The sequence below is a fragment of the Pagrus pagrus genome, assembly GCF_965226575.1.
Source record: "Pagrus pagrus genome assembly, chromosome: 7".
NCBI lineage: Eukaryota > Metazoa > Chordata > Actinopteri > Spariformes > Sparidae > Pagrus > Pagrus pagrus.
In genome coordinates, this window is record NC_140191.1 from 4,637,357 (window position 1) to 4,649,644 (window position 12,288).

The window sequence follows — 12,288 nt, forward strand, 5'->3', positions numbered from 1 at the left end:
GACCACAGATAAATAAATAATCTCTCCGTCCCTGAAAGCCTAATTAACCCTGCCGTTTTGGGCGCTAGTAATTTCTCATTGATGATAATGACAGTAATTAAATGGGATTGATACTTTAAGGCAATTTAATCATGAGGCAGATGAGAGGCAAGATGTTTGCGGTTAGCTCTGACGACCACACTGCGGGACTCAAAATATGCTGTCGAGTTTACTTTAACGTCTGCCAGAAAGTTCGGCTGTAGCCTGGTGTCAGTTATGCTTGACTGATTCACTCGACAACAAAAGATAAAGCAGTGGATGTGCTTGTGTCAAAATCTGTGGATAAGAAACACAGAGTAGATTTAGTGCTTGCGACAATAAAAAAAAAAAAAAGGTCTCTGGTGTTGAATTTGTTCCTTTTCTTTCTCACTATTTTATAAGGTCAGGAAATATTCCTCCTCATGTCTTACACCTCCCAAGAGTGGTTATCAGTGAGGACAGGACGGGTTCATAAATTATTTAAAGAGTCGGAGTGCATTGTGTACGAGGTAAATGTGATTCATAGAGAGCACCACGTGATAAAATGAGGATTAATGTCCAGTTCAATGGTGGCTGACCCAGACTCTGCTGCTGCACTTATCAGGCTGCAGAGGAGAGGTCCAGGATGTCTTTTATCGTGTGTGTTTTATTCTTACAGAGGTGAAACAAGACAGACACAAGTCAGGTGGGTTGCAGGAGAGTCGGAGGGTTAGCGGTGTTGTGGGTAATGCCATTGAGTGACTGACAGAGAGAGGTTTCAGTCGATCTGCCTCCATAACCTTTTGTTTTCACCGGTCAATGTAAGCAAGTATCATTTGTAATAAGGGCAAGAGAACAACATGTACCAGTATCACTAATTACGACTGAAAAGAAGTTTCTTTACTAAAGTGGACTCCCGTCGAGCACCTTCTCACCCCCTCAGTGGGTGGTTTTAGTTTCTGACCTCAGCTGAGGTGGTTTGAGGTTTTGAATAATGCATTTCACACACTTAAAATATGCCAGGAGATGTTCGACATTTTCAACCATTAGGTGACTTGCAATTACAAGAGGTCGTCTTTGATTTCTATTATTTTGTTGCTGTTGTTTCATTTTTTGCTCAAATCAATTTTGAATGGCTGTTTGGCAACAGAGTATGAATCAGAGTCCACTCGACTGAACGGCACAAAAAGTCAGACTATCGACAGGTTGTTGACAATTATCTGCTTTATAAAACACTTATTTGAAGTGAAAACTGCAGCATTAAAGGATAAAACAGTACTCATATGCCCATACGTAAATTATAAAGTATATAATATATATATAAATGTCACTCTTTTCCTGAGGTTCCCAAATCATATTTTAAGCTAGAAACTCATAATAATACATAATAATACATGACAGAACAGGAATTCCTCTCAGAAGTAGATTTTCTTTGAAATAGAAAAAAACACATTGCCATTCAGAATCTATCGGATGGTCTGTTTTTAAACATTACCATTTTAAATCTACTGTGTGGAGAATGTATGATCATAGGCTTATATAAAGGATTATTATCTCTCTGAAGTGGGATTTAGGTATTAAGCCTCCACCCCACGAGTGTGATTTTAAGATTTTCTCAAACCTCCTGTATCGTTTTCATTGAACGACCTTTGAAACTTATTATAAACAATATTTAACCAAACACCTGAACTGTAAGCTGCCAATTTTAGCAGGAAAATTACTTGGCAGAAACCTGCAGCTGCAGTTATATCACCGTGTTAATCTGATTTTAATGTTGCACCATATAATATCTTCAACAGTGAGTTGCAGCGTTCATGAGAATTGGAGAAAACGTCCTTGTGTCTTTTCATACAATCGTGTTCTGCACATGAACTTTAAAAGATATTGGCTATTTTTCTGAGGAAACGTGAATTCTTGCTGAGATTTGGCAAGAATTTACAGGGAATAACAGGATATCAATTCCAGTTATTTCCGGCATTTAACTCCCAATCCACCTTCGGCTATTGTTTGGACCACCGAAAAACAATTGTATGTGTCATCACAGCCTGAGTTTTCTTCTGCCTGATGGGAAAATGATAGAATGACAGATGGTGGGAGTGCTGTATCCTCTGCTGACTGTGAGGTTTCTTTTCACCTGCCTTCGTGGAGCAGTTGTGCTGTCCGTGGTGCTGAAGAAGCTTCCCCTCAGTCTTCCTGTATACAACCCCAGCTATGCCTCAGTGTCCATTATTATGTCCTTTTGTTAGAGCCCTGACTGTTGTAACCCTTCAAAGCTGTTGTTCAAAGTTTGTAGGTGGATTTTCCTCGGGCCATTCTCACTGGCAGGGGTCCAGTAACAGGCTGTAAGCCAACATGTAGACTTTGACTGCACTGTAAGAGAAAAAAGCTGTCCTTGTGTAGACAGAACATCACTCTTTTATTTAAGCCGTTAGCGTTTAAAAGTTTTCATTGTTGCCCAGAACTATTTCACACACACACACACACACACACACACAATCACAAGACATAGACATAATTTGAGCACCTCCTGGGGAAATAGCTTCTTACTACTTCTTCAACTCGCAATGACAAACACTGCCACCAAGATGGATCCTATTAGGTTGATTGGCAATTAGCCACATTTGTCAGGTAAAAAAGAGGTCTAGCAATCAGCGCTTTGATAAGCAAGTTTTCAAAGCAACATGAGACAATTAAAAGAGCTGGTAGAGGCCAAATCAACCTGCATGAGCACTGGTCGAAAAAAAAAATGGAAACAAAACGTATTTATTATGTCGATGGGAACAGTTTTAAAAATGTAATGACAAAATGCAACTAACACAAACTGCAATGATTAAGATGAACAGCACTGAAACCTTACCAAAACCTAACCATAGCATTGTCATATCATAAAACAGATCTACAGACAGGACGCGGATAAATGATGTTGTCATGCCGATCAAGCATCAAATCAGAAACGCTCAGCGTGTCATTCTAGAGGGCATGGACAATTTTGTTGGTCATCATTTGGTCCTGAACTGTTGGACAGACAGAAGAAAGCAACTTAAAATCAGCGGCTGTGGCACAGGAGGTAGAGCAGGTCATCCAGTAATCGGAGGGTCTCTGGTTCAATTCTCCTGCTCCCCCGGCTGACATGTCATAGTATGCTTGAGCAAGATACTATACCCCAAATAGCTCCTGATGAGCAGGTTGGCACCATGAATGGATGAACTTGAGAAGTGTTGTAAAGCGATTTGAAAGGTCAGCTACAGAAATGGATAGAATAGAAAGTCCTTTTACCATTTAGTCTAAAATCACCTCCTTACCTGATGCGCTGGTTTCTCACACAACAAAAAAACTGTTTGGAAAAGGGCAGGCACTTTCAAAAAATACTTTCTGTATGATAGGACGAACCATCGGTCCATCACCGTTGATCGGAACCAGCAGAGCCCTTTGGTAAGGGCATCAAACTATTACCGAAGCCAGTCGAGACGGATGAAAAACCTTTCTCTGTGCTCTTCTTTCTATGAAATAAACTCTCCGGTTCTGATATAAGTGATGCTATTGCGGCATCTACGCTAACCTCTTGAGGAGTTGCCATTGTTGTCATCACTTCTGAACCACACCTGTAGCTGCTATCTGTAGTTAACGCCTGTGTGCCTGGCCACAAGCTCATAGCTTGAAGCCTGTGCAATCATTTGATCTCATCATTTGAATCCTGCTGTCTCGCAAGGTAAATCATCTCCCTGTGCTAGAAGAAAACTGTTTTGATCACTTTCCAATACATCAAGAGAATAATCAATGGACCAGTTTACAAAGTTTAAGAAGACACACTTCAGTGCTCCTTGTCACAGACTCTCCAAGTCTGTTGAACTCTGCGGGGTTTTTCCTTTTATTTGACACCTGCCTGTAGTTGTTTCAAGGTTACGGTCCTCCTATCATGAAAGTTTACTTTTTATTACCCCTGTAGATTTGACAGACTGCAGTGGCAGGTGTCTCAGGCTCCAGGATTAAAGAACACTTGTTATTTTCAATCGCTTTGTTTGTACATTTCTTGACCAAAGCATAAAGATGCCTCAGCTCTGGTCTCCTGGCCATCTGTTGCTCAGAGGCAGTGTTTCCTAGCCTGCACTCTGGAGGGACTTGACATAGTATTTTTTTTCTGCTCTGCATGTCTTCATCTGGCACAATCCAACTGGCAGGTATTCTTGATCAGTGCTCTCATGGGATCCCAGCAGAACAAACAAACATGGCCGCCTGCACCCTGCTTATGCAGATGTGTCCTGTCTCATTCATAGATGGATCTGAGCTGTCTTCCTCCGGCAGCCTGAGGCAGTGAACCTCACAGAGAGCATGTCACACACACACACACATGCAAACAGCACACATAAACGCTGACTGTCAAAGCCCAATAGAAAGGAGAGACACAACAGAGACAAATATGTCAGCGCCTGAGGCTTGGGCTGCTATCATCCTATCGGGAAAGCTGTTGTGGTGTGAGGGGAAAAAACAACAACGTCTGCTTATTGATTCTGACAGTCTGTGTGCTGACTGGTACCAAATGTGTTGTTGTATAATCACACTGATGCTGTGGAATTTGTGAAAAATGAAACTGAATGATTCATGCTTACGATGTTCGACAGTAGCTGTATTAAGACCAGTCAATCATCCCTCTGCCATGTTTTCTAGTTTTCTAATGGAGGCTGTGTTTACTGTGACTGTGATAGATAGCTGAAAGCCCTCGAGAAGGAGGCCAAAGACACCAGTGAAAGGGTCCTTGAAGAGCCGCAACTGCTTTATGCTAAATTAAACAAATGATGTTCTTATTTTGTAGTCCGTAATATTGATAATGAAATTAATTAGGCCTTATCTTTTCCCACCAGACCTTGTTTTTTTGTGAGTGCATGTGTGTGTACACTCTCTTACAACTACTGACAGTTCTTAGCTTTGAATCTCCTCTCTTCATCCTGCTCAACCATCTGCTCATTTCTCGAAAAACAGCCTCTCGCCGAACAGATTACTCAACACGCTAATAGCAGCAAGCAAAACATAAGCATTAGCCTGGCTGCTCGTTTTAATGTTGTGCTTTGGGACAAGCTCCCGGTGCCATGTTGTGCGTGTCCTCGCCTCGCTACAAATCATGACATTTAAAGATCATTATGAGATCATGACTCTGACTGGAACCAGCCAGTCAGTTAAAACCAGATGCTATTACTGGATGGCTTCATTCACTTCAGAGTAAAGCATTTCCACAGTGATAAACACACAAGTGAACTGTTAAGACAAAGATAGAGGAAAACATAGCAGAGAATATTGTGCAGTTAGGTTGAAATACCCCGAGTGCCTTGTAACTAAACATTTATTCCTCAAACAAACAACAAAATCACTGTGACAAGCACAATTAATATTGGAACGAGAACAGGAGAAGTAAAGGAGGAAAACAGCGGAACAACAAAATGTATACATAATAAAAAATGCATAAATTACAATATTACATCGAGCTTTCACACCCCCACAGACAGAGTCTCCCAGCCAAGCATTGTGCTGTTAGTATTCTGGCTCATATTGTGTTCTACCATCAAACATTGCCTGTTTTTTTGGTGAAAACTGGAATATAATTGAATTTTAATCATCTAAATTTGGATAATACCCATCATTAGTGGGGCTACATCATAATGAGACTAAAAGGGGAACAAAGGGGATGGTTCTTCTCTCTGTTGGAGGTAACATGCTAAGACTCATTGCCCTATATGTAAAGCACTTAAAACACACAGGTCGATAACAAAGGGGATTATATGAAACAAAATCAAGAGTGAGAGCTGCACTAAGCAAGATTTTTACTGCAGAAGAAGAGGAACGTGCCACGCACACTCCATCCACCCAAATCAAATTTTAGGAGTCAGATAAGGACAGATAGGAACTGCATAGAGAAAGTTACCAACCTTTTTTTTTTTTTACTCACAGATCTTATTTAGGGTCTCATGAGGTTTGGGCCAATCTCAGCATGCAGTCTGTTAGCAGCCTGTAACACAGATTTCTAGACCTATGGTTGATATAGAGTCTTCAGTTTATATGACCTGTCAACACAATCTCATCTCAGGGCGTCAAATACAGACAGCGCTTTGTCAGGGCCCTCGTTGTTTCACAGAGACGCACAGGCTTACCTTTAGAAGCTTACCAGAAAGCCTTTCTAACACATCTAGAAGCAGTTTTTTAGGGTTTAGGCACAATCACTACTTGGTTAGGTGAAGGAAAAGCTCGCTGACATTTGTTTTCACACAGGATGCATACCCTGGCCTCCTGCGGGAATGTCTTGCGTGCTAAAGGGTACCTTCTGTGTCTGTATGAGACTCTGAGAGACGTGACAAAACGTCCGTAGCTACACTGGGGAATAAGTCCAGGCTGCTGTATTACTTCAAACTGTGGGCGGAAATCAATCCCCTGAATGAAACTGAGACTTACAGAGAGAGATGGTAACCCAATTGTCAGAATAAATGTTGGCATTGAGCGTTTCCGCAAACCACAGATATGTTGCAACGTTACATTTCATTTCTTCTATTCTAGCTGTGACAATGCTATGCTTATGATAATTGGTTGGTTGATTGGTTTAGGCACTTGGTTAGGGTGTGGAAAAAGATTGTGTTTTCATTGAATGCCTGTTTTTGGGGATACAAAAACGGCTTGAGATTTCCCAAGTTCTTGTTACAAACATCCAGTTTTGTAACAAGAACTTTTTAGTTTTTATGACATGAACAAATGGGAAACGTTAAGCGCTAACATTTTACTCTAGCACCTGGGCTGGAGATGGACTACATGCACAGGCTGAACCCAAGAGTTGATCCTAACTCCACTCAAATCAATCAAATGATCATAAAACTACAGTACGGTACAGTACAGTATTTTTGTTAAGCTTTTATCCAAAGTGCCTTGCAATAAGTACTGTACACTCAACCATATGGATACAACCCAAAATTGAAAGCAATTAAAAATTGATGCCATCAAATGAGCTGAAAAGTATCAACTGCTACATTTAGTAGTTTTAAAATTAATGTGTTTCTCTTCTGATGCTACTGTTGACAGGACATTGTCGGTGTCTTTCACAATCACCTTTTCAAAATGATACTGAAGTCTGTTCCCTGGCCTGTCTGCTGTGATTAAGGCCTGGTTAGGTCTAAGCACAAAATATACTTGGTTAAGTGTCAGCAATGCTTAAGGCTAAAAGAAGGAGGCAGGATATGAACAGTTGTATTCAAAGTCATGCATCTTTGTTTGACCAATTTTCCACCCTGACATCCTTCCTAACAGGGTTTATTGCTCTACAACACCATGTGACTTCTACCTTTGCTACTGAGAGATTAGTCATAATTCAGACAGCCATAAGGAACACAGGTTGTTTTAGGCATCTGAAGCAATAAGGAATGCTGTTGTTTTTCTTGTAAGGACAATCTCACCAGAAAATGTGCTTGTGTTTGTGTCTTTTGGAGAGTGAATCTAAAAGGTGAGCAATCTGCTGGGTCTCTGAGCGCTCTGAGGTTCGGTTTGGTATTCAGTGCGTGTGCCATCTGGATCAAACGTGGAAGTCAAGCGGTGTTTTTTAGCTGTAGAGTTTTATCTGAATGGGAATATTGTTTTATTGCCCATGCTCTTTGAAGAGCATGGGCAATAAAACAACTTTTTTAAGTGGTAAAATGTAGCTTATCCTGAGACATTTACCATTAAGACACATACCAAAAGTTTAATCCCCTCTTTGTCAAGCTCTTCGAGTCAAGAAATCTTATAGCCTCAGTGCTCTGATCCCTCATGACGAGGAGAGAATCAATAAACAAAATAAATGTGACATCTTTATTCCCATTAGAAACATAAATAAGTCATGCTGCATTTACTAACACACAGCAAAATACAACTATCAAACGAAAACTTTGCGGAAGAAATGTTTAAAACATGCTTATGAGAGTTTTGGGATCACTTTGCATGGATAACAAGCCAAACTAATTCTGTCCTATATGAAATTTTAATGTTGGTGTATGTTGTTGTGATATCTCTTCAGGGCACCTGTTTGCATTTGAATCCGTGCTGAGTTTGATCATATCACCAGCCAACATCCTAAAAACGAATCAACAAGAGTGTTTAAAGAATGAGCTTGTGACAAACCTAAATGAGAAGTTGTGTTTGTTTTGCTGAGACATAAATAATTTGGTTTATGAACCAGCAGATCTATAATGCATATATAATAAATAGCTTCTCCGTCTGTTCTGTATATACTTTGATTGTGTTTAGATCCTGCAGATTTCTATTTATTCTTGTCCTCTCACTGCTTTCTCTGCCAGGTTTCCCTTCATAAAGAGCTCCTTCATCTCAGAGTTAAAATAGGTTCATGTATAAAGTGATAAAGTCCTGGTTAGCACTGGGGTGTAGTGTAGAGATTGCTCTGCAGTCTCAGGTTCAAGGGTGGGATCTTGCATCTTGTTGAAGTGTCCTGGGGCGAGACACCTGTTCATTCACTTCTTTATGGACGTGAGCATCAGCTGAAGGCTAAAAATGTAGATGTATCCTCCCCCCCCGCTGCATCCGGCAGCTGTTTTTTTCCCAGGGACCATTCACTTGTATGAAGACACCAGAGGATTTGTTCCGCTCGAGAGGGATTTAGCTCTGTCTATTGGTATTAAAAATAAATCTCTCCTTGTGTCGCCGTTACATTATTACATTTTCCCTGCGCGGCTCCCTATCGCTTCCCTGATAACACCGGGCTAACGAGTATGGAACGCCCAGAGGAGAAACCTCATTCCTAGCAACATTAAACCTGACCCAGATGATCGCTTTGTCAGCCATAGGTTGAGGAAACAAAGCGGCAACATCTCGCTGCGAGAGCGGGAACGCAGTGTTGCAGAGATCAGATTACAAGATGTCTTCCAGCAGGTCTATCTCGACCTATTTATCTCAGCCCAGTAGTATGCACAGGGGACCTTAGGTGCTTAATGACTGGAGATTAACCATAACCCTTGTTCGAAAAACCTCGGCTTGACCTCATATTCTGTGCCATCAAAAGGATTATCACTCGCTGATAGCAGAATCCTGTTAAAACAAGGGAGTTTCTGTCCTGAGGCCGCTCTGGTCGTCTGCTGGCTTTAGTCTGGAGGAAATCAGTGCGTTACAGTTTCCTTAGCAGTGAAATATCCATGTAAAACATCCTCCTGTAGACTGGCTGAACAGTTCCTGTGGTGCCTGTATGGGGGTTTTGACCACCTCTTCTCTATACCTTTCAAGTACCAGCCAGATGGCATACATCAGCCATAAACTGGATGTGATTACATAGGTTTTCATCAGTTTTTATTGCCCTAGATTGTGGCTAGAATAATTACATTCTGCAAACATCCAAGCAATACCCAGATGGTTGGTGTGCCAAACCTCTAGGTTATATTTATTAAAGCTTTAAATCATGGATTATTTCTAGCAGTGACTATTATAAATGTCAGTTGATTCCCGACTGAAAGTCATTTAGACGTGGTTGATGTTTTACCGTTTAGTTAAACTATCCATTTTCCCATCATCGTAGGAAGCTTTTAAAAGTATGGGTAGGAAAATCTAATGAGGGTCCTGGGTTCTTCATTAGAAAATGTTTTAATAGAGTAGATATAATTTCCTGCATTTTGGTTCCTCTAAGCAGGTGGTATGATACTTCAACCTTGCTATACCAGCATGAGAAAAATTATTTGTACATGTATCATTTCATCCAGAGGAAGTGTTTGGCCCCAGATCACATATTTGAGGATATTAAAAAGCTAAACATACAGAATTGATTCGATGACTAATTTATTATAGCTCTATGGCGCAGGCCCCTGATATTTACTGGGGTTTTTTTGCTAAAAATATATATGTTTGCTACGATTTCAAATAGCAAAATCCAACACCACCAATAAATCTAATGAAATATCTGAATTAATGTGACACAATTAAACCTCAAAAATGACTCCAGGGCGTTGGTGCTTTTGGCTGTTTTTATTTAATAAATGTCATAACCTCACAATTATCAGGTTCCCAGTTGTATTAACTAATGGTGGCACTGCTGTAACAGTTAAAAGACTTATGATAATAAAATAAAGATTATTTTAATAATTTTCTTTCTCTCCCTCTTATTTAGTCTCAGTTGCCCTCTTACTTTCCTTTTGTCATGTTTCCGTTCTTTGCTCGAGGCTTTTTGTGGTGACAGTGTGTGGCCGACCTTAACTCAGCTGCCTGGCATTCGGGCATCAATGACTAGTTAGCATTTGAGGCACTTGTGTGTAAGTGTGCGTGTGCTATGTATATAATCTGTCTGAATAAGCATCTCTTATTAGCATTAAAACGTCTAAAAACGACGAGGTCGAGTTCTATACTTACATTATCCTTCAAGGTTCCCTCAATGTTGACACCAGAGAAATTCGATATTTTATTCAAGGTGCGTTTCATTTGCTCACTTGTCGCTAAACCTTGCGGGGAAACATCAGATACAACAGAGACTGAGGAAGGAAGTTGGGGAACATGACTAAGCGTTTGAATAAAAATCTATAACGTAATCATGTCTTCGGACTTTTCTGCCTAAGTCATGTAGGTAGATTTTCATAGGCAATGCTGATTGTTCAACAGTTAAGACAACAGCTCCCATGATCCCACGCTACTTCATGACATTGAACTACATCTTTTGTTGTAATGGTTTAAATGAGAGACCCCTGGTGGCAGAAATAGCACACAAAGTACGGTAAATAATAAAATAAAAGTATTTGTTCTATTATCTTTTATTTTGAAAAGCTATCAGTGAGCACTTAGTTGAACATATTGCCATTATCCCTGTCAACAGAAGATTGTTTATTATACATTATTTAGGGCTCAGTGTGCAGTGACTCACACAAACGTGTTCATTTTTTCTGACTTCATATTTGACTCACAGTTGCCAGCACCTCTTTGCTCTTCAGTACACGCTGTACTTAAATCATTGCTTCCTGCAGGTGGTAAAGTGCCTGCAACTTACACCACAGTTTAATTTTGGCAAACAGGGAAACATCACGGGACCTCCCTGGGACACTATGTCAAGTTTCTGGATGATGAAACCTGAAAAAAACAACCTCTTCTGCTTTAAAATGACCAGAAATCCAAACCTTGTGTTCAGGTTTTATCTGGTCCTCAAACAATTCAGAGGCTAAAGAGTGTGGGAGGTGTAACCAGTGTTTTTGTTCAGCACCCGGTGATTTTTAAAGAAAGCTGCTTCTTTCCAGTCTGTTACTTGCCCATGGATTAGATTCAGGCGTAGTTACTGTGTTGTGTGAGGGGCAAGTGTCAACAGAAATCCACTGAGCAAAAATCTACTGCTGCATATCAACATAATTCAGTTTATTTGATCTTTGAGGTTTCAGACCACTAACTGCTGTGTTTTGGTGAATGTGTAAAGAGTTCCCAGCTGTGTCACTCCACAGCCCCGCTGTGTTTGTTTTTGTTGCCTAGGTGTCCAGACGGCCCTCGCCCCAGCACAATGCGACCATGTCAGCTCCCCTGCAAGAAGGACTGTATCATGACCCCTTTCAGCGACTGGACGCCGTGTCCTGTTACTTGTGACGCAGGTACAGTGAAATAAAAATGAATCCCAGAAGGAGCAATGATCTGGAAATGTGAAGTAACACTGCTTCATACAGGAATCACAGTTATTATTCTTGGGTTTTTTTATGTACTGGCCCATTGTATTTAAGTTTTTTGTCTGTTTTTTGTTTTTTTTAATAAAAAAAGGATTTTAAGAAGCTGGAATCAGAGAATTAATCGATTAAATAGTTGACAACTAATCAATTGCAGCTCTAGTCTTAGCCTTGAAGTACACACAGATGCAAGTTTTAATTCACTGTGCTGAAAAACTACAGAGGTGGGACTCGGTAGCACGGAGCCAGACACATTAACTACCACATAAACACATGCGCTCGCGGCTCGTTACACATAATTAATTTGACAGATTGGCGTGTAAGACAACCTCTAGGCCGACCCCTTTAAATGTGCCTGGAAAGCCGCCTCGCTCGTGGCTACAAGTGTCAGCGAGTGTGTTGTGGTCTTGTTGTTTTCATGCTGTGAAAGAAAAACATTGTTCAGATGAGGTCACCTTTGTCACGCAGCCATTGCCCGAGCTGTTGAGCAGAGGCGAAGACATTAAACTGATTTACGACTGAAAATCATTATCGTCCACATTTTGATGACCTCTTCATGCGACACGGTGGCATAAATCTCCACATTCTGAGCATGCTGCACCGATGGCTGTGCATTTTAATTTGATGCTGTTGATATCTTCAACTTGTGCAGAGA

The 12,288-nt window shown here is 40.6% G+C and overlaps 1 protein-coding gene across 5 annotated transcripts in view; it reads left to right on the plus strand.

Annotated features, from left to right (window-relative positions):
* Positions 1 to 12,288, plus strand: part of thsd7ab (thrombospondin, type I, domain containing 7Ab) — a 186,512-nt gene that overhangs the window by 120,955 nt on the left and 53,269 nt on the right. For all 5 annotated transcript variants that reach the window (XR_014622946.1, XR_014622947.1, XM_084357197.1 and 2 more), the window contains one exon: positions 11,449 to 11,564. Coding sequence is in view for 3 of the 5 variants with exons in the window: in XM_084357197.1 (XP_084213323.1) it covers positions 11,449 to 11,564 (116 nt within the window). In the remaining 2 variants the exon portion in view is untranslated. The remainder of the gene's footprint in view (positions 1 to 11,448; positions 11,565 to 12,288) is intronic.